This window comes from Neodothiora populina (genome assembly GCF_041146345.1).
Source record: "Neodothiora populina strain CPC 39397 chromosome Unknown canker_contig_15, whole genome shotgun sequence".
NCBI classification, from domain to species: Eukaryota; Fungi; Ascomycota; class Dothideomycetes; order Dothideales; family Dothioraceae; genus Neodothiora; species Neodothiora populina.
Genome location: NW_027191413.1, coordinates 1,291,022 through 1,315,369, shown reverse-complemented (window position 1 = coordinate 1,315,369; position 24,348 = coordinate 1,291,022). Strand labels below are relative to the sequence as shown.

General features: G+C 50.9%; 10 protein-coding genes across 10 annotated transcripts; 2 read left to right on the top strand and 8 right to left on the bottom strand.

Moving 5' to 3' along the window:
• Positions 1-688: 688 nt before the first annotated feature.
• Positions 689-1,858, bottom strand: AAFC00_002797 (uncharacterized protein; the record flags this gene model as incomplete). The annotated part of the gene is made up of 1 exon (XM_069342167.1): positions 689-1,858. The coding sequence occupies one exon, from the start codon at positions 1,856-1,858 to the stop codon at positions 689-691; it is 1,170 nt and encodes a 389-aa protein (XP_069198672.1).
• Positions 1,859-2,710: 852 nt separating this feature from the next.
• AAFC00_002796 (uncharacterized protein) lies at positions 2,711-3,205 on the bottom strand (the record flags this gene model as incomplete). The annotated part of the gene is made up of 2 exons (XM_069342166.1): positions 2,711-2,835; positions 2,908-3,205. 2 exons carry the CDS (start codon positions 3,203-3,205, stop codon positions 2,711-2,713), a joined length of 423 nt encoding a protein of 140 aa, XP_069198671.1.
• Positions 3,206-3,946: 741 nt separating this feature from the next.
• Positions 3,947-4,852, bottom strand: AAFC00_002795 (uncharacterized protein; the record flags this gene model as incomplete). Its single annotated transcript, XM_069342165.1, has 1 exon — positions 3,947-4,852. One exon carries the CDS (start codon positions 4,850-4,852, stop codon positions 3,947-3,949), a length of 906 nt encoding a protein of 301 aa, XP_069198670.1.
• A 1,223-nt stretch (positions 4,853-6,075) lies between these two features.
• AAFC00_002794 (uncharacterized protein) lies at positions 6,076-6,837 on the bottom strand (the record flags this gene model as incomplete). Its single annotated transcript, XM_069342164.1, has 1 exon — positions 6,076-6,837. The coding sequence occupies one exon, from the start codon at positions 6,835-6,837 to the stop codon at positions 6,076-6,078; it is 762 nt and encodes a 253-aa protein (XP_069198669.1).
• Positions 6,838-8,028: 1,191 nt separating this feature from the next.
• On the top strand, positions 8,029-9,574 carry AAFC00_002793 (uncharacterized protein; the record flags this gene model as incomplete). Its single annotated transcript, XM_069342163.1, has 3 exons — positions 8,029-8,556; positions 8,608-8,851; positions 8,916-9,574. 3 exons carry the CDS (start codon positions 8,029-8,031, stop codon positions 9,572-9,574), a joined length of 1,431 nt encoding a protein of 476 aa, XP_069198668.1.
• A 387-nt stretch (positions 9,575-9,961) lies between these two features.
• AAFC00_002792 (uncharacterized protein) lies at positions 9,962-10,708 on the top strand (the record flags this gene model as incomplete). Its single annotated transcript, XM_069342162.1, has 1 exon — positions 9,962-10,708. One exon carries the CDS (start codon positions 9,962-9,964, stop codon positions 10,706-10,708), a length of 747 nt encoding a protein of 248 aa, XP_069198667.1.
• Positions 10,709-11,220: 512 nt separating this feature from the next.
• Positions 11,221-12,225, bottom strand: AAFC00_002791 (uncharacterized protein; the record flags this gene model as incomplete). The annotated part of the gene is made up of 2 exons (XM_069342160.1): positions 11,221-11,236; positions 11,318-12,225. 2 exons carry the CDS (start codon positions 12,223-12,225, stop codon positions 11,221-11,223), a joined length of 924 nt encoding a protein of 307 aa, XP_069198666.1.
• Positions 12,226-15,193: 2,968 nt separating this feature from the next.
• Positions 15,194-16,481, bottom strand: AAFC00_002790 (uncharacterized protein; the record flags this gene model as incomplete). The annotated part of the gene is made up of 5 exons (XM_069342159.1): positions 15,194-15,211; positions 15,269-15,388; positions 15,443-15,532; positions 15,592-16,304; positions 16,367-16,481. 5 exons carry the CDS (start codon positions 16,479-16,481, stop codon positions 15,194-15,196), a joined length of 1,056 nt encoding a protein of 351 aa, XP_069198665.1.
• Positions 16,482-19,832: 3,351 nt separating this feature from the next.
• On the bottom strand, positions 19,833-20,333 carry AAFC00_002789 (40S ribosomal protein uS14; the record flags this gene model as incomplete). Its single annotated transcript, XM_069342158.1, has 3 exons — positions 19,833-19,841; positions 20,004-20,103; positions 20,272-20,333. The coding sequence occupies 3 exons, from the start codon at positions 20,331-20,333 to the stop codon at positions 19,833-19,835; spliced, it is 171 nt and encodes a 56-aa protein (XP_069198664.1).
• A 1,462-nt stretch (positions 20,334-21,795) lies between these two features.
• AAFC00_002788 (uncharacterized protein) lies at positions 21,796-23,856 on the bottom strand (the record flags this gene model as incomplete). The annotated part of the gene is made up of 1 exon (XM_069342157.1): positions 21,796-23,856. The coding sequence occupies one exon, from the start codon at positions 23,854-23,856 to the stop codon at positions 21,796-21,798; it is 2,061 nt and encodes a 686-aa protein (XP_069198663.1).
• Positions 23,857-24,348: the final 492 nt, after the last annotated feature.

The following is a 24,348-nucleotide window of genomic DNA, read 5'->3' as shown; positions in this document are numbered from 1 at the left end:
ACCTGCTCATGGTATGTGTCTGTTTAGCTCTTTCTCTCCCTCCTTGCTGCTCCTGTTGTCGCTGCCGCTGCCACTTCTCTATCTGTTCCTGCTACTTGCTTCGCACTTATACAAAGGTGCCGATAATTATAGATTTATGCAAAGGCTTCAAGTCTGCAATAATGCATGATCAGAACCACTCCAGAGACAACTATAAAACCGCGAACTTACTGTTCTCTGCCCAGACTGACTGTGAATGGTTTCGGGAGGTAGATAAAGAGTGTATGGGCGACAAATGTCCGCCTTTACGCATTCGTAATACAACAACTCAGGTCCTTGCGGCATGCGCGCTGTGGCGGTGCACGCCTTCCCGCTTTCGGAAATCATAACGTCTATACAAAGAAACATCAGATTGCGACGTGCTCAACCCACACCACGCTATACTGTTGGGCGGATATATGCCTTCTCGGAATGTATCCTTCTAGATGCTGAAAATCTAACAGTGTCACTATAGTCTCAGTACTGACTGGGTAAACTTGGAGTGACGAAATATGATTCGTCCATACTTTAACTGTCACATCTATCGACCACTACGCGACACGTTTCAAGAGTAGATCCGCTGGCACCGTGCACGCTCAATCGTAGGCGTCTGATCTGAATGTAAATAAGACTGGCGCAAAGACAACCTCTAGCCCCACCTCTTGACTGGCTAGCCGTCAGTCATCTTTTCATCCACTTCTTGTCCCTCGATCCCCTGAATGTGATGATCCTTTTCTGCAATCTTGTCCATAGCTTCTTTCATACTGGTCAGACTTTCTTCGATGTCTTTTACCGCCTCGTCCTGCCCATAGTACCCAGTGCCCTTTGCTACAGCTGCTAATGGATCGCCCCCATCTCCAACCCCTGACTGCTCGCCCTTGAGTCCTGGAGGCGCTACCCTCGAGACAATCTCCGCCGTCTTCGACTCGTCAAGGCCCTGGCCCGGCCTGGTAGACATCAAGCCAACGCCTTTAGTAGACCGTGGGAATGTTGGCAGCGTTCTTCCACTCTGCTCCTTATTGGTTTGGTCTTGCATGCCCTGCACTTCTATAGGTCGAGATGCTGCTTCTCCTGTGTCCATTCGGTAAGTCTGAGGTCCGTGGCTTGTGCCTGGTGGTGGAGACATATCTCTATTTTCTTGTGGGGAGAATTCGCCACTGGGCGCCGCATTGGTGTTGAAACCAGCATGCTCATCGTGTGGTTTGTAGTAGTAGCTGTTTTCCTTAGGCTTAAGCTCTGGACTGATGTTTTCGAGAACCGTAGAGAGGATCATGGCGATTCCTTCTTCGTGTCTTGCGTCGCGATTCCAGATCTGGATCAGGGTGCTGGTAAAGCGTACACTGAGAGACACGCCGCAGATGTCATCGCGGAAGGTTTTCCGTTCGCTTTCTACTGCTGCCTGAAGGCGTTCGCCTATAGCCAGCATACAGATCTGCTTCCAGAATTCCTGTGCCTTCTCCTTCGGCACTCGAAATGTCCAGGCGCCGCCTCGAGCGTTGCGTGCGTCTTCCCATACGGGTTTTACACCTCTGTGGAAGAGGTGGACCGAGTCACGCAGTGGGAGCGTCGAGATATCAAAGTTGTTGAACAAGTTCCAGAAAGCGCGGACGTCTGTCACTTCTGCAAGGTGCACAAGGCGATCTTCATACTTGTGACTTTCTAGTCCTTCCCTTGCGGCTGCACTTAGTTCAGACTCATTGGCAAATCCCTCGGCCTCGGAGGGCTTGGAGTCCTTGCTTGCGTCCTTTCTACGTTCCTGGCGATTCTGGCGATCGTGCCAGAAGTCCCATGAATGTACCAAGGGTGGCGGACGTAACTTTGACAATAGATTTGCTCTCATTTCCTTGCCTCGTGCTGGGGACTGCGTAGCGGCTGCCTGTTCCGCCGAAGCACCAGGCAGGCCATTCACATTGAGACGAGGAATCGCCATGTCTATGCACTTGAGAAGAACACTTTTGTAGTGTGTCAAAAGTCCGACTGATTCACGTCTGCAGTCAAACTAAACATGTCAGCATCAATCAAAAAAGGCCGGAGGTAAGGCTTCATGCATAAAGTTCGAGGGACCGCAACATTATGTAATATCTGCGTGCAATATAATACTCGGAATGACGAGTGTGTGGCTTTGCATTGTATTTGACGTTTCTACAATGATTGAATAAGATGTCTCGAACTTACACAGGTACAGTAAATATAGCTGTGAGAAGCACCTGTGTCGTGGGTATTTACTTTATCGCGCCCTAATAGCTCGAAGTAATACGGAGCACTGTGTAACGACTTCAGTGCTTCGATATGAAAGTATGTTCGTAAGATCAGAAGCAAAAATGGGGTGTCGTCAACTCTTGTGCTGATGCGAATATTATCACGGACTGGTTCCAGAAGATCCGATTTGAAGACGATAGGTCTCACCCCATTGATCAAGGACAATAAGAATGGACCCCTCGTTCACAAGGCGGCAGCTGTGGTCCATTTGGTACCTTAATGTAGGTTCAGGTCACCGTTCCCGGCTTGTTTAAGCGCCGAGTCTAGTACGACCCCACAATTGCTGAGTCACGCTGCTTCTGACTTCATATCACAGCGGTAGGATATCTGATGTCTTCATCATTCGTCTATATGTTGCAACTAGGTATTATGCTGTACTTGAGCAATTTTGTGTTGATAGCTAAGGAATTCGAACATTATGATGCAACTCTCTTCAATACGGCTTCTGCCCTGTCCAGTTACCTGGTGGGGTGAATCTCCCTACAACCCAGATATCGCCCTTTGAATCTTTGGCATGGCCCAATCCGACATGAGTAGTGCTTTTCCACATGCATTGGGCTAGGTTGCTGTCAGTATATCTCATCTTGATCGTAGAAACCAAGCGCTCTCGAATAGGGATAATACACTCACTGTAATGGCCATAACTTCCAAAGTCACCTTCTCCAATTTTCTGTCCATGGTAATTTGCAGCTTCATCCAGCCAGGCCTTGACACCAGCGTCTAAGGGATCATTGCGCGGCGATGTCATGTAAAGGTTCTCGCCTTCGCCCTTCGTGCCAGAGTGGACCATTTCTCGTGTGCTAGCGAGCTTTTGGGCATACGCCGTAGCTTCTCGGGCAAGGTTGGCGTCCCAGTGAAGTGGTGGACAACCCTTTGTCTTACGGGCAGCGTTGTTCCTGTTCAAAGCAGAGGTTTCGTCAGGCGTCATGATTGCGGTAGGTTTGAGCAGTGGATGATTGTGGTTTCTAGAGCATTGAGGAGGACGACCCGGGCCTACTTATACGGCGAAAAGCCATCACTGCCGACGCGAATGACATTGCTATCCAGCCACCACAATACCTTCAGGCCTTCAGCAACCGGATATCAGGTCGAAACAAAGCAGAATCGTGAGCTGAGCTGCACGAAAATAGAAGTTGCACCTGAATTTAATCCTTACGCTACAGTTCGCCGCGTAAGGCCACAGCTGAAGGGTTGCCTGATCGGCTAAGCCACCGGATGACTGGACCTGTCAAGACCGTCGTTGCGCAGTCTCTACGGTACCTGCTGATTTGATCTACAAGGAGGAAGATCATGCAGGCTCTTGTTGGCGCATCGACCCGCGCTTGGATGACTTGCCGTTACTGATACCATGACATGTGGTGCGGGGGCCGTATATGATAGTCAGTGCCTGATATCTCACTGACGACAGCTCCAATACCAACAGTTCTTTTGGGTGGAAGGATACACTACACATGCAGCACATCGTCTTCTCAGCCTCTTAGCTCCTGGCGTCACGGCATGCTTAAGCTACTAGCTGCATGTCTTAGGTCGAAACGGAATCGGAGTAAAGCGTAATATTGGAGTAAACTATGTACTAACAATCAAGCAAACGAAATGATGCAGTCAGTACAATGCAAGACCAAGTAAACCATCCTCTGACAGCCTGCGACGGCGCCCACTCGATGCTTTCCTACATGTTGTTCCAAACATGACCCATGAGCCTGTTGGCGATATCCTCGACGTACTTGGGTGTAGCTCCTACTGGATCATTCAAGTCATTTTGGTTCACAGACCCCGAATTGTAATCTCTCATGGCCTCATAGTAGTTGCCGTAGCGCTTGTACAGCTGCTTGAGACCATCACCGTCCTTGGTCCCTTCCGTTCCATCTCTAATCATCTGCAGGATGCTGCCAGCCGGATCATTTGCGTTCCACCCCACTCCATTGTGAGACTGCATGAGACCCGGGTTTCGAACACCATTGTTCGTCACCACGACACGAGGGTCTCCACCACTTTCCTGCATGATGGTGCATAGAATGACGCGGGCATCGGTACCAGACTCATTGGCCACGGTCTTGACATCCTTGACTATAAGCTGAATCTCGGAGTCCGAATCATGGAATTTCATCAGACGATGGTTCTGGGAAACAAGAGTGTCGTACGATGCCCAGGTCGAAGGATGAGGATAGTTTGAGGCAGGCCCGCTGTATGCTTTATAACCTTGGCCTACCTCCTTGCCACCCTCTCCGGGATGAGATCCTGCACCACCACTACCACCACCACTCGAGGCTCCTCCAGCAGAAGGGATGTTGATTTGATGACCCACTTGTAGGTTATCGGCTTTGATACCAGGATTGGCAGCTTCGATCGCTTTGACTGTGGTGTTGTGGGCCTTTGCGATCTCAAACAATGTGTCTCCGGCTTTGATCGTGTACTTTGTGGTTTTGGAGCTCGAGGAGAGATTGATCTTTTCGCCAACTTGCAGATTGGAGGCGTTGATGCCCGGATTTGCAGCATCGATGGCTTCGACGGTTGTGCCGTTCGCTTTGGCAATGTCGAACAGAGTGTCACCTGCTTTGATTACGTATTGTGACATTGCTGTGTGGGAAGATCTTATGAGTATTTAATCCGGAGGTAAAGAAGATGGTGTTTGTTGTTTGAAAGAACGGCCTTTGCCCTGCTCGACGAAACAAACCTCTTTATACCGAACACTATTCATTTACTATCGATCCGAATTTGGTGTCAGTACAACCTCGGCTAAACCATGACCACAATCATCAGCCTCGAGGCCTGATTGCTCATCAACTCAGAGTCATACTCCCCCTCGACAGCTGAGACCAGAAAGGAGCGAGCAGCAACTTGCAGTACCTCACTGCGCCTTGTTCAAAAGGTCAGACACAGTAGCTTCACCACAGTACGAATCGAAAAGTAAGCCTGAGCCATTACATATCAGCAGCTGAACACCAACAAGAAAAGCGAACATATCCAATAACAGACCTAGCCATAAACACATCCGATCCAGCAGTAAGCCACGCTTCTCCTTCATCCTTCTGCTACTACTACACAGATACCAAGGAAAACATACAAGTCCAGCAATGTAACCACAAATCCCCAACGACTACACCATGTTAGCGTCTCCTTCTCCTCAGCCCCGCCGAGAATAAGTCATTTGACAGCCTTCAGACCAACTACCTAGGCCATGCGTGAGGCGTCCTCTTGTGAAACACAAAACCAGCGTAGACATAGCCCAGAAACGAAAGTGACGTGAGCTTAGACGGACCTCAGCTGACTAGTAGCGAAAGACGGTCAGAGTAAAAGAGGGGGCCAAGATGGACGCCTGAAGTCACTGGTTCGTTTCAGGCGTCCTTGATGCTGTTCAGTAGTTTGGTTGATTGGGGTTTGAGATCTATGTATCCCATTGACGTTTTTAGCATGGGCTGCTATTTCCTTGGAGGTGAAAGGAAGTTCTCAGGCTTGTGCGGCGGTTAGTGAGAAGAGTCATTCTCCTGAGGAAAAGTGCATGACTTCACTTGACCCAGCGGGACCAGCGGAATTTGTTTCTTACTACACATGATCTCGTCCAGGGTGTCGAGTTCGTTATCGCAAGATTACTATGAAAGTGTCATGGCAGACTGTGTTACAGTCCCGGAAATATGACGAGTGAACAGAAAACAGATGACTATCAATCGAGAACAATCCCGAGAACCGACAGCCATAATCCCACCACTTGCCATCAGCCAAAGCAAATGCCCAATCACTTCCATTCCCAGCGGCCCTCGAGAAACCAAAAAACCGCAAAAGTCAAAATGAACGCAATCCCTACAACTTCATAGGCACCTCATCCATATACTTCCTCATAAGCGGCGTAAACCTATCCCCCCTCATCAACTGCGCAGCGGGCGAGACAAACCCATCGACGGGCGCAGCAGTGAGTCCAAAAAGCGTATACTCAAACACCCAGTCCGTGCGATCCATCCAATCCGTCATCGCGACCGTGAACTGCAGCACCTCATGCTCGTCGCGCGACGTGCACGCCCACTCGGACACGATGACAGGCAAGTGGTACTTATCGTGCATGCTGGTCAGACAGGCAATTATGGCGGCGCTCGAGGTGCCGTAGTAGTGCAGACCCAAAAAATCGGGTTTGTGCGCGGCGGCGTCTTTGCTGCTGATCATGTCCATCCATTTGTGCAGCCACGAGGCGCCCGCGCTGTCGCCTGCTACGGACGGGCTGACGAGTCGGTTGCCGCGGTTTTCGTGGCGAAGAGGTAGCATTTTGGAGGTCCAGGCTTGCGCGGCGTCCGAGGGACTCACGGGGATGCGCTCCGGCTCGTTGTAGAAGTGGATGATTGCGTTGCGCGTCGATTTGCTCGTCGAGGCCCATTCGGCGCTCGTGAAGCGCGATGGGTCATGGACCATGGGACGGAAGGTCAGGCGGTTTTTGAGCTCTGGGGGACTCCATAGTTCCCAGTTGCTGAGGGATTTGATGGGCCCGTGGAAGTTCAGCTGGTTTATGGCTGCTGCTGTTGTTGGGTTCGCGGTATTTTGGTAGGACCAGGAGATGGATCTTTTGTGAGCCATGGTGCGTGTTTGATTGTTTTGTTAGAGGGGGAGATCTGACAATATCACAGTGCTCTTTCGAGGTCTGGTCAAGGGGTACACGCGAGATATAGGCTCGGTGCATTCTTATTGCTTGTATCTTGTATTTGTGACGCAGTAACAGCACCATGCTACAGCTGATCTTCCCAGCTCGAGCTGCGCCTCAGGCGTACCATTCTCGCAAGGCCGTAAAGTATGGTCAGACACCGTGTAGGTTGCCGAGTGGCCTCACATACCGTCCTCGGTTGCGTTGCTCCTGTACGTTTGAAAGAGGGGATCAGGATGCGGATGTGCCATCGCATGAAGGTTTGGGGCCGTTATTGCGAACGGAATAGGGATGCGGTATCTTGCACAGTGTATTGAATCATAAGAGAGGTGAGGTTGTGATCAGGTGGAAAGATTCACTTAGTCTGAGCGGTTCATGCAGTACGACTGCAGGTAGCGCTGATGATAGCCTCGCTCCGCCCTACCGGTCAACCCTTGCTACACCCAATGCCAGTCCTGGGTCATTTGCGAATATACACATGGTTCGACTGTCTTGGGTCGAAGAATAAGGACCCAAGGCTGGAGCAGGACGTGAGGTTGCTGCAAAGGCCCAATACAACATGCCAAGATATTATATGCATGTGTGTATGCACGATGACCACCTGACTGCAGCCAACCCAGCTTCCCGGTTTTGGGCTTGTTCGTGATAACAGATCTTACTGGCGGAGGAGCAGGGCGCTAAAGTTCGTATAACACGTAAGAGCTGAAGTCTTTAGTCCGCTTGCCTATTTTGTCGAGGAGATGAGGCTGTCTATCAGGCAGACACAAAGTCCATCCTTCACATCTCATCAGCCACCGTCTTACTTCGGATCTGTGGCAACATTCCTGTATGACTATAACAGCTAATGATAACCATTGGATAGGTCATGTTGGAATTACATATTCGTCAACTGCTAAGCCGTACGTAATGGTTGCCAACGGGAACCACGAACATCTATACTCCATCGTAGGGTACGATGCTGCGCTTTCAGGTAGGTCATGTTGTGGCTGTGGCAAGTGGACTTGTCCTTCGGCATCGTAGGCAAAGATATAAGAAGAGAGAGGAGCACGGTTTGGTGATCTGGAAATAAAAGACTTACCTCGTATACAATAAATTAATAGACCTACAAGCTTATCTTCTGATCCAACATGTCTCATACCATCTCCATCCACAACAAGTCGGACCACAAGCAGGAGTTCGAAGTCCATGGCTTCAATGGCAATGCAAATATCACCGTGCCAGCTCACGGGACCAGCAAGATAGCCGCCCCTGACGGTGCTTCTGGCGCCATCATTGCATTGCACGACGGACATGAAGGGGAGGAGGCTGAAATCACCAAGAAAGGATTTGGAGGCAACGACTTTATCGACATCAGCAACATCGTGGGTGCCGGAGGTAACGTAACAGTCATGCAAGTCGCTGAACCCAGTACGATGAAGGGAGATGCCACTTTCATGCAAGGTCTGAACGAAGAGTGGAAGAAGGCAGACCAGAAGACAAGAGACTCGGTCAAGCCCTCGCTGCACTTTGACAAAGCAGGAAACGTTGTCAGAATGGACGGAACGACCAACAAGCCTGCACTGATCGCGTTTGTTCGCAGATTCGCGGAGGGCAAGACATATATCGATACGGGAGCCTGGAATGGCAAAACAGGAGACGATGGCGACAACCAACAGGTAATGAAGTGTCTGAGCATGTTAGTAATCAATGCTGACTGTGTCGCCTAGAGCAAAGCAGGCAAGGGGAACAGAGACATCATTGTCACCTACAGTGATGGTGATGCGACCCCTGATGGAGTCAAGCCAGCCAATGGTCACCTTCCTGAAGATGCCCATAAATATACCGTCAAGGCGGGAGACACGTTCTTCTCGATTGCGAAAGATCATGGTATCGCGGTGGAAGAGATTGAAAAGGCCAATCCAGGTGTTGATGCAAAGAAGCTGCAGATCGGGCAGGTCATCAATCTCAGACGTTAGTTTTTGTTTCTTGCGTATCTAGTCTTGTTTTCGACGTATCTGACTGTTATCATCTCCAGCTTCTTCTGTTGTCGCAAGTACAGAGCACGTAGGAGTGTCGTTGCATCCTGTCGAACGTGTCAAGGCACTATCAGCCCAGTTGGCTCCCGCTGGCAATGAAGACAACGGCAAGGCACCAGGAATCCTGCTTAGCAACAAGTCCAAGCAAGAAGAGACATATTTCTTCTTCGACAATTACTGGAATGGCAACGGCACCGCTGGAGCCAACTTTGACCATCCTCTCAAGTCTGTCAAGGTAGCAGCAGGTCACACCACGTTCGTCAGCCTGGCTACGTCGTTCAAAGGTCGAGTGCAAAGGGGAAAGCTGATTCCAGCGACTTGGGCTGAGTTCCAGATTGAAGCGAGTAATGACCACAAGGCGCACGGCGACATCAGCGTAGAGCAAGGCAATGACGGACCTGCCACGATTTCGAGTACAGACGGAACCAATGTCAGTGGTGGATTCACGACGCCCATCAATGCTCCTCCTGCTGCATTTGTGACTCGAAGCGACGGGAAGAGAGTCATTGCTAGCACCATGGGTAATTGGATGGGTGGCCCCAATGAGGCGGCCATCAAGGCTCAAGAGAGTATCAAGCACAAGGCATACGTGCAGGGTGGGACTGGAGTGCCGGACATAGCCTCGGCCAACAAGCGTCTCGCTGTGCACTTTTACTGATGTATATGATGATGACTTTGGAGATGGTGAACAGTACGGATTATGTTGTAATCTGATATGTCCGTTAGTTCAAGAGATGATGATGGAGTCTTGACAATCGATAAGCTACAATAAAGGGTCTTTATTATTTCATCATAACCAGATTGTCTTCTTATCTTATCGAACTCTACTTTTTCCCGGATTAAAGAATAAAGAAAATAAAAGTAGTCCTTTGACCTTCATTTCAACATATCTTACCTTATCTTCCATCATCTATACCAGAACGCGATATCATTCGAATTTGTTTTATTCTTCTTGCACTTCAAAGAGGAAGCATAACAACAAAACAACCTCGCCCCTACTCCTTCATATCAAATCCAAGACAACAGCAACACGTCCACAAGCACAATGACGACGAGCACATCAACACCATCCACGTCCTCATCGACGCCCACTCTGCCCATTAGAGAACCGTCCAACACACCAGCAACATCAATCGAGCCATCGACAAGGACCTCGGACTCCGAACTATCGTCCTCCTCCTCATCCTCCTCATCAGAAGCCTCCGACTCGGACTCGGACTCGGACTCGGACTCCTCAGACACAGAACTGCCCCAACCCCAACAAACACCAATAACGCTCCCTGTTCAAAAACCCCTAATGCGCACCTCCAACCTCCCTCTCTCCTCCTCATCCACGACGACGACGACGACCCCCACCTCTTCTTCACAGCAACAACAAGGCGCTCCAGACCTGCTCTCGCGCCTCTCATCCTTCCTGCCCAAACTCGCCGCCTCAAACGCCGACATCCTCGCCGCGCGCCAGAACGGCACGCTCAAGACCTTCGAGGACGTCGACGAGGGCGCCAAGGGCGGGTATATCGAGATGGACCTTGGGCTCGGGGTTCTGGAGGAGAAGAAGGAGGGACAGGAGGAGGGTGGGGATGGGTTGGGGTGGATGGGGGAGGGAGCTGGTTCGGATGACGAAGATGAGGAAGAGGAGATGACGGGGATGGGAGATGGGAAGGGAACGGAAGAGGCTGGTAAGGATGAAAAAGAGGATGATGATGATGAGGAGGGCGAGGTGTTACGCAAGATGATGGGCATCAAGAAGAAGAAGAAGAAGGGTGGAGTGGGTATTAGTGTCGTCGAATAAGAGAGAAATGCCTCCTTCTGGTTCCTGTAAGATACCCATTAGATGTATATGGAAGCAAAAGACATATACCAGATCACATAGAATGACTGAAGATCTTGTGCTTGATTCCGTATTTCTTTTCTGTAATGCATCTATCTGTGACTATGCACCGAGACCATGCCTTTTCTATAGAGCCACCATAATCGTTCCTTTTCCCAAACTATGCAGGAATTGAACAGTCAATCGACCAATCAAGCAAGCCATCAAGCAAGCAGCACCAGCACCAGCAGCAAAAAGCAAAATGGACACAGCGCATTGTCTCAAACCAAAAAAAAAAATATAGACCAGATTGGAACAGGGGGGAGGGGGGTATCATTCGATAATTTGAAGAGAACAGAACGCGCGGCGTAGCACAAACCAAGCAGGGGAAAGCGAGAAGGACTAGTGGTGAATGCAAAGGGACGAAGACGGGTCATGGAGAGAGTGTGAGGCTTCTTCTTCTTCTTCTTCTTCTTCTTCTTCTTCTTCTTTCTCTACAACATTTGATGTCTGTCGGGGAGTTGTCAGCAATGTTAACTCTCATGTCGCAAGGATGGGAAACGTAGTGAATAGGAGAAAGCGGCGACGTACCTTTGAAACACACTCTCCAACGTCTCCGGGCTCAAGTTTGCATCATCCGGTATCTCCTCGACCACCGGGATCAACCCAGCGAATTTGTCACCACCTTTATACGCCAGCACAGCCGGCACGCCCGCGGGTTCCATCTCCGCGTCCTGGTAATGCAGCTTGATGAACCTCGTGGTCTTGTGCTTCCTCGCCAATTGCCGGATGCAGTCCTCGACCATACTGCTGACTTCGCTTCGGTCATCCCAGACAAACACAAGGACAGTGACTTCTCGTGGGCTGCCGTCTACGACCTCCAGAAACCCTTCGCCGTCTACGGCTGTCAGACCCTCGTAGATGAGTTTCGCGCTCTTGCTCATGCCGAAGCGCTCGGCGGCGGCGTTACTGGCTATGACGCTCTTGCCTCGCAGTTCCTGAAGCCTGCTCAGTCGCCATTGCATCATGAAATCGTCCTCGTCCTCCTCCAGATCTTCGTCGGCCTCTCCCCGTAGCTTGTCGTACTCTTCCTCTTTGATCTCCTTGAGCGCGACTTCACCTTCGTATGCCGAGTCGTTGAGACTGAGGTTTTCGACGTATGGCTGCACGAGAGTGTTGACGTCTGAGGATGCGCGACTTGCTGACATCGAGGCCCGGTGAGCGGACTGTGCTTCTCGGAAGGCCTGAGCATCTGCTATGACACCCTTGGGACCCGTGTTGTTGTATGAGCGCTGATTGGGGAGGTAGGACCGTGAACGGGAGTAGTTGTGTGTGGGAGCCGAAGGGTAGGCTGTTTCTTGCCTCGAGGCTTCGTCTTCCTCGCTCAGGCTCACCGAGTCGTTATCTGAGCCGCCTGCGTCTTCTGGATGATGTGTGCGCGCCGCTCTGTTGCGGGCCATGAGGTCGTCGTATTCATCTTGGGCTGCCGAGGAAGCCATCGTGTGTATGTCTTGATATTGTTGACGAGTGTATAGACGTTGTTAGTCAGGCGCAGGTCCGAGTGTGAGTCTGACGAGTGAACGTTGTTATCGATGGGGGGTATCCTGAGACAAAACGTTTATTGCTTGTTGCGGCGTAAGGGTAAAAAAAAAAAAGAGAGAGAGAGAGAGAGACAGGCGGATGTATATAGCGGGGTGTGCTTTGCTGTGAAATGAAGCAAAGATGAAGCAGATGTAGAACAATCCTGGTCCAGTCCAGATTCACAGTGACGCTCGTGATGCTCGCAATCAATGCTGCGCTTCTTCTTGGCTGGTGTCAAGTAAAAGTCAAAAGAATTGAAGGGTCAAAGATATGTACAGATGGGCGGTCAAGAGTGATTGCGTAGTCAATTCTATCTACACAAGTCAACGACAGAAAATCCAAGAGAGCGCTACGAAGAATTGTATGGTACCAAGACAAATAATCAACACCCGCCAGTGGTGGTTGTGGTCAACAAGGAGGAGACGAGGGGGCGGCGTCGAGTCACGATGCCGCTGTGGGTCAGAAGGGCACCGAGGAGGCCAGACTGACTGAGGCAGGGCAGACAAGTACTGTGCAGTACAGTAGGACACAGATACGCTTGCAGCAAGGGCAAAATGCAAGATGGGAAGATCTTCGTCGTTGAACGCTATGGAATGCTCACTTGTTGTGCTCCTGGCCTATGGCTGTACTGTGCCTGACTTATCAATCTATCTCTCACACGGACAAATGCAACATGTCCTCATGACGAATCAACTATGGACCCCTTTCCCTCCACCATCTGGCATCAGACTGGAACCAATCTGACATGAATAGAAGAGGTGGGAAGTGCTGTGCGTTCCTGGTGTGTCTGACTTGTGACAGACTAATCTGACTCGCAGTGGCACAAGATCCCTGAATATCCACTTGCCCATCGGCCATATTAATGGTGTCTAGAATGTACTTGTAGCAGGTCACTTTCTACACGGCGATATCCCATACAGATGGGAACGCCTCTTTCTTCGGCACACGCTCAGCCAAAGAGAAGACAACCAAGTACCGCACACTACAAGCGCAAGACCATGCGAGCGAACATGTGCTTCCCCATTCCAGAATGGCTATAATTGCTCGGACCCCCTCGTGTCGTCTACTCATCGGGCCTTGCCGCGACCAGGAAACCACTTGCCGGCGGCGGGTGCTTTTTGTTCCTGCGCTTCCTTGAACCACGTCCATGGAGCACGATCCTCAGTCGATCCGAGCGTTTTTCGAGCAGAAGATCCAAAACGTAGGGTTTCCCGCGAACCCTTCGCGAGCCGTGTCGATGAAACGCCTAGGTGGGGTTTATTCGCGGAGGAAAAGAATTAGGGTAAGGTAAGCAAGCGAGCCCAGGCGACTACCACACTCAGAACCGAACAAGTTCTAAAGCGTGATGTGGGAAAGAGCCATGATGTATGGGCATATGCGAATCGGGTTATGGCCGCATCCGAAGATCATCATAGGTACCTGGGACTCCTCGACTAGTGCGAGCGCAGCACTGCTGCACGGGACTGGCAAATTTCACATGCAATAACCCAAAGCCAGCATCCGAGACAGGCGAGAGTTGGTCTGGTTTCGGGGTTCTTCTCTTGGGGATCGTGTTTTAATTTAGGTTCGCAGCTTGGTCATGCTCAGGTCGGGAGACCGAAAAGAAAAAGAAAAATATCCAAAGTAGAGCCGGAGTGCCTTGACCATGTGCGATGGTCGCTACTGGAATAGGTTAATTGAAGAGAGATGAGACGGCATCCTGACTCGTAGCTGACTCTCGCTTTACTTTACTGTGCCAAGTAGAGCGCTGTCTGGATGCTGCTCACCTTAAGTACTTAGGGCACCAAAACAACCTGACTCATACAATATACCTTTTGCGAAGAATGTGATGAATACATGCTGAGATTTTATAGCAATACGAAATCTATGCACGTAGCAGAGCTGAAACGCGCGGGACAGGCCTCGGCCTGACAGTGATGACGGGTGAAGAAGTCAAAAAGCATGACAGATCATCGGGATCTGGACCAGCTTGATAGAGTTCGTAGCAGAAGAGTCAAAATGAGAACGCCCAAGGTACTTCTGTGCTGTGCGATACAAAACCACGGAGCCAGAGATTCTACAACGGTCAAGGTACGCAGATACATCTGTCCAAGTAGGCTATCTAGAGTGAGGTAGACGTTGTGACAACAGAGACAGTGATGCAAGAGAGCCGGAGAGCAGTCCGAAAGCGGAAGACAACCATACTGTTCCATATAAACGTCTGAAGCAATACAATATTTTGAATACTGTCGGATGCACGGCAAAGGCTTGCGCGCAGCGCACATATACTCCCCTTGGAAACACCTGCTTCTAAGTGCGAAGGAGATTAAGGTGAGGGCATCACGATGGTGGCGCTACATTCCCGGCTTCTCGCGACGACCATGATATTCACCCAATCAGACGAACCCCAGGGGAGAGGTTGTGTGCTCTTGGTACAGTACACGTGTCGACTCACGACACGGAACCTTCCTCCATTATGTAGATAGAAACACAAGTATAAGAGAATAGAAAGATAAGTGGCGCCGAAGCAACGGAAAGTAAAAGAAGAAAAAAAGAACTTGAAGAAGACAGTGAAGTTATGGGCACTCGAAGGTACCACTGTCCATGTGACATCAAAAGACAATCCCCCATTTTCTCCACTGTGTCCTCCTCTCGCCAGAAGAGTGAGTCCGGTCCCGTTTCGAATAAAGAGAATAGTAAAGGAAATGTGGTATAAGGTTGGCGGGTCGTACTCCGTAGGTACGTGATTATGTGTCGCTGAGTCGTCACCACTGGGTACTTTTGCGCGTTCGATATGAATCTCCGTGGTGCCGCACACGCCGTGTACGGTACTGGGTTCCTCCTCGAGCTTTTAGTCGTCGTCGTATCGTATGGGCTGTCTCGCGAAATCGACGTCTATGATGTGTTTTATGCCCAGATGCGCAGCTGTGGTAGATTAGATTAGTATGGAGCGGGGGGTGAATGGCGGCGTTGAAGACTTACCATTGAGTCCCAGGAACCGGTGCAGAGAGACATGGCGTCGTTACTGACGCCCAGACAGCTGACGCGGTTGTCATGCCCTTGTAATGTGCCGACTCTCTCACCGCGAAGAACGTCCCAAACCTGAGATATTGTCAGCAGGGCTTTCCTGGTGATTCTGTGCAATTGTATCCTTACCTTGCACTCAAAGTCGTCGTAACCAGCGAACAGTAATCTTCCAGAGACCGAAAAGGCTACTGACGTGATACCGCATACCGGCTCGGGGATCTGTGTTGGACCTGTCAGTACGGACAGTGGGATTGGTGACAAGTCGGCGTGATCCTTACCATGTAGCTCTGCAACTCCCTGTCTGCTCGGATATCGAAGAGACGACACGAGGCGTCGTCTGATCCAGTACCGAAAGCGTTACCGTTGGGGAAGAATTGAATGGCGTTTATGTCCGAGTCATGAGCAGCGAAGGTCTGGACGCATTTCTGTTGTCTGATGTCCCATAGCTTGGCGAAGGCGTCGCAAGCTCCGGAGACGAATTGGTTGTTGTCGAGGGGGTTGATACTTAAGCTCATGACGTCTCCAAGATGGTCTGCGAATTCTTGCAGCTTCTGACCGGTCTCGATGTCCCAAAGCACACAGGTCATGTCACCGGAAGAGGTCAGGATTCGACGGTCGTTGATAAAGCGGCAGCAAGATAGGTAGCCCGAGTGGCCTGATAATTCTCGTGCAACACGAGTAGGGCCGTCCCTGGCGGAGAGGTTGTAGATGGAGCAGATGTTGTCAAGGCCACCACAAGCGACGTAGTTGCCACTCGGCGCGTAGGCGCAGGTCATGACCCAGGATGATCTTAGGGGAATAGCGTGGACCTTGTTAGTAGTGTATGCATCCCAAATGATAAGTTTGCCGTCTTGTGAAGCCGAGACGAGATGCCGCCTGTCGGTCGACCAGTGCATCGCGTAGATTTTAGCTAAGTGGCCCTTGAGAGTTCTCTTGGTCTTCATTGCCAATCGAGGAAGGGGCTCGGTACGTTGTCGTGCAACCTCGCGCACTGTTGGTGAGGGTCAGCATGAATAAGAGAAAATGTATGGGTGATGGCGGTGATGGACTGACGTGTCGTGTCGGCGAGCTCATCCTTCTTCTTCTTTATGCGGTCCTTCAATGCCTCAGCATCTCGTCGAGCAATAGCAATCTTCTGCTGGATAGACTCCGCGCTTCCATCGGCCATGATTAGTGATTTGGGATACTCGCGAAGACGAGTAAATGATTGATTGGTAGATAAGGATTAATCTTGTTAGACAACGAGAAGAACGATAGTGTAAGGAGTGAGCGTGGGAGTGGCGCAGTCGTGTCAGACGCGAGCAAAGGGCACTGGCCGATGTTGCAGAAAAGTGACAACGGAGAATTGATCCAGGCGTCGTAGGAAGTGAGTGAGACTTGACGATTGAGGAGTTGTCGAGTCTAGCACAGCACACTGGGACTAAGCACGCTCAGGACGTGACCTGTATCTGTGTCTCTGGCGCACTAATCAGCAGTGGCGACGACGATGACAAGAACGACGCGCGACCACAGCGATAGCAGCAGCGGCGGCGAGCGGCAGCAGCAGCAGCAACGGCAAGGAGACAGATACTATAGGGTCGTGTAGTTCAACCTGTCCCAGAGTCGTTTGAGAGAGACAAAAGGATGGAGACGAAGAACAATTCAATCAACAAGCAGCGGGGATGCGGCAAACGGCGCGTATCAATTGGAACAGACGCAAGGAGAAGGTGTAGCTGTGTGATTGAATTGGGAAGAAGCTTGACGGCTGCAAGTGCACCGAATATGCTGCTGCTGCATGACCGACGGTCTAAAGTGCAGACAAAGACAGAGAGACACTCACACACACCAAAACCAAGACCAAGACCCAACCTAAGGTCCGATGGGCAAATGGGGGGGAGATGGGGAGGGTGGCCTTGGTAGAAGACCTGGTGGTCCGAGCTCAGCTAACGGAGGGCGCGATCCTGCTCACTGGCCATTGGCTCAACAGCCTCCAAAGCCTGCAAATGTGAAAGCGTCAGGAAGAAGCGTCAGGACCAGAGTCAAGGCACCGAGGGGTCTGTGTGTACCGTCTGTGGGTTCCGTCTGTGGGCTCACCACAGCACCCTAGCCTTATCCTAGACCTGGTCTAGCTACAGATTGCGCCTATGCTCATCCGGCTAAAGCTCGCCGGGCCCTGCACCGCTCCACTGCAATATTAGAGAGGCGTCCATATTGAAAGCTTAATTCGAACCCTTTCCCTGGCCAAATGTCGCTCTTCATAAAACTTCATCAAGCCCAATCTTATTGAGAGGGAAAAGGGAGGGAGGACGAGGGAAAGAGAGGCATGTGAAGGAGGCTTCCGCTTGCTGTGTCACGCTTTCTCTGCTGTTGCTGCTGCTGTTGCTGCTCCAGCCGCCTCTGCCAACGACCATTATCTCATCGCTATCAGTGTCACGTCACGGAGTTACTCATCAACGCCTTCTCTGTCCTGCCCATCGACCTTTCCTTCTTTTCCTGTTAAGTATATAGGTACTTCCCTCGGATCACTGACAGCTTCCGCCATCCCGCCCGGAAGATCTTTGAGACTCTGAAACATAGCAAATACGCAACGCAAGAGATCGTTATTTGAGTGTTTTTATAAAGCTTGCTCGACTTCTTGCGTGCGTTGCATCATCCCCATTAACATCATCATACAGCAGTAGACTTCGAAACGGTAAGGCACGCGGATCGAGCAAGTACACTACTTGGACAAGTACACTACCTGAGTAAGATAGCCTTTGAACGTCTTCATCGTCAGAATCAGAGTGGCCGGGCCGCAAGTCGAACACACGAGACGGGTCCAGGACCTCCTCAGTTCACAGCGACCGATCAAAAGTCTCGCCCCGCGGCTTAGTGTGATGCCTATAAGGTAAATGTACAATAAGGTAAGGTAAGCAACGAAAGCCCAGCTTGCAGCCCGCGTATGTGCGGCAGCGGCATCTTCCACCACCGACCACGATCGCGGTTAGTGCACCCGTTTCTGGGCCATTCACGTAGAGCCGCCCGCAAACAGCATCTCTTGCGAGTGGTACAGCAGTAGATGGAGCCAACAATAGTCTCCAAACGGCAACGTGCAGTCGACATGTTGTTTCCTGTCAACCTGAGGAGCTAACATTGCAATACAAACCCGGGGTGGAACTGCTACCAAACTCCATACTGTACCAAAATAATGGCTCGAACCAATGTCGCGTGCAAGAAGGTCTCGTCAAATCTCCTGGTTCGATGATGAAACTCATAAGTCCAGCTTACTATAGGACCCTTCCCCGAAATTAGCATTCCTCATCAAGCACCAGAGAACCCGAGACCAAGAAAAAGGAATCAAGAGATCTGTCTTTGATTCTCTGATCATTATAGACCCGTACCAGACTTTCTGATATGCATATATATTTTGTTTTTCAGCTGTAATGTATCGCGGCAAAGCATCATCGTCTCTTGCGTCCGAGTGTACAGGTAGTCGGTTCCGATCCCCCTGCCTCGCTCCATACCTGAGGTACCTTCTGGGGATGGGGAAAAGACCAAGTCGGCATTTTCTCTGCGCAGACACCTTTTGTGCTCAAAAACCATATGGGAAACCCGCTATATCACATGTTCTTACCCTGCCTCAAGCCCGTTCGGCCGTATCCTCACTAGGGCAGAGACAGCACAACACATTCCCCATCTCACACGAAAGTAAAAGATCCGGTCGCTGCCGGGTTGAGGTCTGATGGACCGTCTTCTCGGTGCATCGTTTTCCCCGTATACAGGTCATGGTTCTCTTTCCAATTCTGGCTCACTTCTATTTCTCATGAGGATTTGGGACAAGGTAGTTGTACAGGCAGGACAGTGAATATGCAGTCACCTCTGGCTGGAGTACATCAGCTCTTGGACGGGACCGTCTCTTGTTTGTCTGCTCTCGCATTGCGTGACAAGCGTATTATTGCCTGCAGTGGTGGCATGATTGGGCTCCAATATCAGCTGCTAATCTCAGCATCATGAGGCCACGGACTTGGCGAGAGCGGACCATTTCGAGTTGTCCTATAGGTGGTGGGAAGATGGGTTAAAGATCGAGAATCACGCTACTTTTGCAATTGCATTTGCCGGTTTTGGTTCCAATTCTAAGGACCAGAGCGCGGTGTCGTCTCTTGGTATGCGACCTCGTGACGGGCACCGACGTCTTGGTACCTTTCAAACATCATTCGTATAACAGGGATGGACAGCCGATGAGAAAGCACAAGGTAAGCAGGTTCTACTGATTAGACATTCAACGGACATTGCGTAAGAGGACGAAGCTTCAATTGATGACCGAGAGTAGTAAAAGAGCCGTAAACCCATATGCCTTTTTCTCTTTTATCGTGCCGGCGGTATTGCTGCTGCTGGTCAAGGGCTAGCTAGCTAGCAACGAAAAGGGCAACGCAAAAGCAACCCGGTAGACTCCCATTTCCATGTCATCATTCACTGGCCTGGAAACTTGCAACTTTGCGTGTTGTCCGACAGCCAAACGACATTCCGACTTTTTATTCCCTTTTGTGCCGAAACGATACGTTTATCGGTGCTGTGAAGAAGATGGACTTGTCAGTACTTTGTGATCCTTGTGGTGGTAAAGATGCTTGCTGCGATGTGATGACTTCTCTCTGTCGTGTCGCGAAAGATGAAACGACAAAATCCTGGCTATGTCGCCTTTTCTTTGCGGCAATTCGATGGAGGAAAATCGTACCTTGGTGAAACCAATGTCGGTGGCCTTCTCACGGAAGCACTGACGGCAGATGTTGAGGCCGTACTTGCGGACGAGACCGGCCTTGTGGGTGCAGACGCGGCTGTGTGAAAGAGAAGAAAATGTCAGCCTTTTTTGAACCCAGCAAGTGACGATAATAACCACGTCCTCGTCGACGTCCTCTCTCGCGGTGTAATCCCAACTTCATTTCCATATCACATCTCTTTTCCCATCGCTCCTTCAGAGATTCTGATAATCGGACAAAACGTACCAGCCGCGGGCGCCCTTGCCGTAAGTGCGAGGGCGAGAGTACCAGACGGATTCGTGAGACATGATTGCGGTTTATTGCTTGAAGCCGGAATAAAGGACCTTTTATGTTTCGCTAACTGTCAGAAAAAATAGTGATCTTCGAGGTGTCCGTAATTCGACGAAGGGGGTTTTTGTTCAAACGCACTTTGGAGTCGTAAGGCTGTGGGGTTTTCGGGCTGGTGTCGCGTCTAGTCGTCGTTCTCTACTATCAAAAAAAGAGTCGAGAGAGTCTCTCGTCAGATTTTGGAAGAGGCGGCGTGCCAGGTGCGGGATCGCTTCGCTTGCCAAGCCAAGATTCGTAGTCCCGGCGCTAGGCTCTTTTCGGCGGCGTTGCGACTTCTCAGTCCTTGTGTTTACCACTCCGGCTTTGGGGATGGGATGGATGCATTCTGTAGAGTTGTAATTATTATTTATTATCTTTAACTTGTCTACGTTACTCGATTGCAGAACACTGCTCGATAGAGACTGCGGATGACTTGTGCCAGCAGTCATATAACACTCCTTCGCAGCGCTTCCGCAACTACTGCCGCAAATACCCTCTCGTATCTACTCTTAGCCTCCTAAAGACCTCTACCACAATCCACGCATAACAATCCGGCAATAAAAGCACAAGTACCTGATCAACCATGGTAAGAACACACCCCTACCATTGTACCATCCCATGAATTTCCCTAACTCCGATCACCAAAAAAAAAGACCAAAGACTCCACCTTCAGCCACCTGCACCTACACTCGTCGCACCACGCGGACCTGCTCGAAGACTTCACCCGCGGGCCCTCGGTGCACCTACCGCCAGAAGAAATCTACGTGCCGCCCCAGCACCAGCCGCTGAACCCCGACGACGAAGACGACGTCGTGCCGGAGCAACACGCGGCGTTTGGGATTCAGAGGGCGACGCAGCGCGCTAGAGAGCCGATTTGGAGGGATCTTGGGCTCGAGAGGATTCTGGACGGGGGCCCGCCGGATAGGGAGGCGTTGGGGGCTTTGCGGGGGGGACTGGGAGGGGGAGGGGCTGAAGGTCGGGTGGAGGGGGTAGGTGGAGGGCAGGGTGCTGCTGCTGCTGCTGCTGCTGGCGGGAATGGGAATGAGAATGGTGGTGGAGAACGGGTTAGGATGATGAGGTAGCAGGGGATGACGAGAGGGTCCTTTATGTGGCTAGGGCTATGGTCGGCTCACGATGATACGAAATGATGGATATGAGTTATGAAAATTGTATTATATCTGTCTCGCTGGAAATGGGGTATCAAGGCTCGCGGGACCGAAAATCAAATTCCCTAGATTGCTGTACCTGGATCGAAGAGGTGGCAGATGTCCTTCCATCCAGTTCGGAGTATCTAAAGTTCCAGGGCAGGACGGTAAGGTCGAGAAAGCATGCCGGCTTGCGAAGCACCATTCACGCAGCGGATGAAGACCACTCCGTGAGCATGAACTGCAAACGGACTTGCGGCACGAGGGTACTACAAGTTCTAGTGATCAAGTTCTCGCTTCAAGGAGAAGAGTCGAAGCGCCCTATCTTCGCATTCCTCGCCGTGTCAATCTCGTTCTTGAAGTCCCTGTAGAGAGCCTTGATCTTGCCGTCCGTCTGCATGGCATCGACAATCTTGTCTCCGTATTTCCTGCGTTTGCGGGTAGACCAGCTATCACGCTTGACGATCTTCTCTGGAGCATTGTAACCTGCCTGGTTGAGGTAGTCGACGACCCATTCATAGAGATGATAGCGCCAGTGGCTCAAGGAATGGGCGGTTTGTGCGTTGAACATGCAGAACTTGCCCACGTAGAAGACTCTATCCGAGAGGGCTATAGGACGTCCTTTGGAGTCGTATGCTACGTCGTCACCGTCGCCAGGTTCGGACGCTGAGCTCGAAGCCGAGTCGGAATCCGAGTCCGAGTCTCCTGCACGCGCGACAGGCTCGAGGGTGCTGGCATGGTAAGGTCTGCCTTGGAACAGCAGCTCATATGTAGCGGGATGGCCGGATCTGTTGCAAGCGTCACACTTGTCCCTCAGAAAATGTTCGGCAGAGCCACGGTCGATACGTGAAGACACAAGATCTGGTCTTGCTTCGAGCGTAAACTTGAACTCTGGCGTCCAGGCTGAGGAGACGAACTTCGACCCTGCGAGTCCTTTGACTTCATCGTCCAGTTTCTTGAAGGTGAGGTCATAGATCTCATCCTGCATCGGAAAGGCTGGATTTATCTTCTTCTGCACCATCCAGTCAATGGCGTATCTGAACAGGTCTTTGGCCTTCATAGATGCGTAGCGCGTGTACTGTATGGGTACAGTCTCAGGAACTCCTAGCGTACCGTCGTCGTCTTCTATGACGAAGCCCTCATCATCCTCGTCACGATGAAACATCTGTTTTCGTGTGAGCCCACTGGGCGCAAGTGCTGCAAATTCATCGTCATCGTTGTCTTGTTCGTCCGGACCACCCAGGTTCGCGTCTTCATCGTAACTTTCATCTTCTTCGTTGTGCTCCGTAGCATCGCCGTTGCCGTCCTGGATATCGGTCGGACCACCTTCTCGCTTGCGCTTCAGTCGAGCTAATGCCTCCAGTCGTGGATTTGTCTTCTTCTTCTGCGAGGGACGGATCTCCGTTTCACTGCCACTTGATGCGAGATCTCGTAGATCTTCTTCGAGGTCTTGCTGCTCTTCCTCGCTGATCGGATTCAGACGACGTAACCTCTTCCGCGATCTAGGTTGCTCCACCGGGGAGCCTTCGTCGGATGATCTCGATACCACCTTTCTCTTGGACCGCGAGCGGGATCCGGTGACAACAACATCATCATCGCTATCATCCTCCTCGGCTGCAGCAAATGGGGATGACTCCTGCTGGCCATCGCTTTCGGTCTTCGGCTGCTCTTCTTGAACTCTGCGACGACGACGTGCAGCAGGAGTCGTAGGCGCAGCGTCTTCCTCATCGTCTTCATCTTCTCCCTTCTCTGCGTCATCCTGTCGTGTTTCCTGGGGGCGTGGCGACCGTTTGCGTTTGCCTTTGGTGCTTTTGGCAACAACTCGTTCGCTGTCCGAGCTGCTCGTGTGACCACCGTGCTGGACTTCATCATCACTAGACTCGTAGTCCATTGTCTTCTGTGTTCCGAAGAAGCCAGCTTTCGGCATAGGCGAGGGTGGCATAGTGTAAGGCTTGACAGGCGGTGCCATGTTGACGGACATTTTAGATGCGCTGGGAGGACTTGAATCAAACTGAAGTCTCTTCTGCTTCATTTTCTTGCGGGACGACATCCTCTGCGAAGGCTGAGTGTGCTGATTCAGTTTGCCATCATCACTAATGACTTCTGGGCTTGCAAGAGTAGCGTCGGGTGTGGGCAGAACATTCTTATCGCTGTCGTCGTCCAGAGGTATCGCCTTCAGTGAGGAAGTACCTGGTGCGTCGCGCACTCTTCTTCTCTTCGCTGGGCTTGGAGAGTCTTCTATTCTGACGGCAGCCGCACGGTCTCGTATCTGCTTGTTGTATTGTGACGAAGCTGGCGAAGATGAAGGAAGTGGTGAGAAAACGAGTCGACTCTGGCGACTTCGTTTTGAAGGACCCATCTTCGTGATTAAGTTTGTTATAGTAGTAGTAGTAGTAGTAGTAGTAGTAGTAGTGAATTGACAAGCCAGTAGAGAGGCCTTTGCAGCTTACGGTGGTAACACTATAGTGAGACAGAGCCCCATCACCATTATAGCATCATCACGTCGCAGTATCAGAATGAGCGATAACTTTCTAAGGTATGATACGGTACCGTGTGGAAAGCAAAAACCCGCGTCACTCGGAGCACGAACTCACGTGCAGAGTAAATGAGTAATGACGTAAGCACTCTTCACTGTTGAGTATTCGTAGGACATAGAGTAACTAAAGTGAGGTGAATTGAGGTGAGGTAGTCAGGCCAAGGTGGCAAAACGGTAATAGTCTTCACGTTTGGTCAATTGGTGTGCGTTGATAATCAAGGCAATTCGTGTAACCAACATTACGTCGTTCTTGATTGGTCCAGGATCCTGATCGAGTTCAAGGCAGCAGCGATACTTATGAATCATCGACGGGGA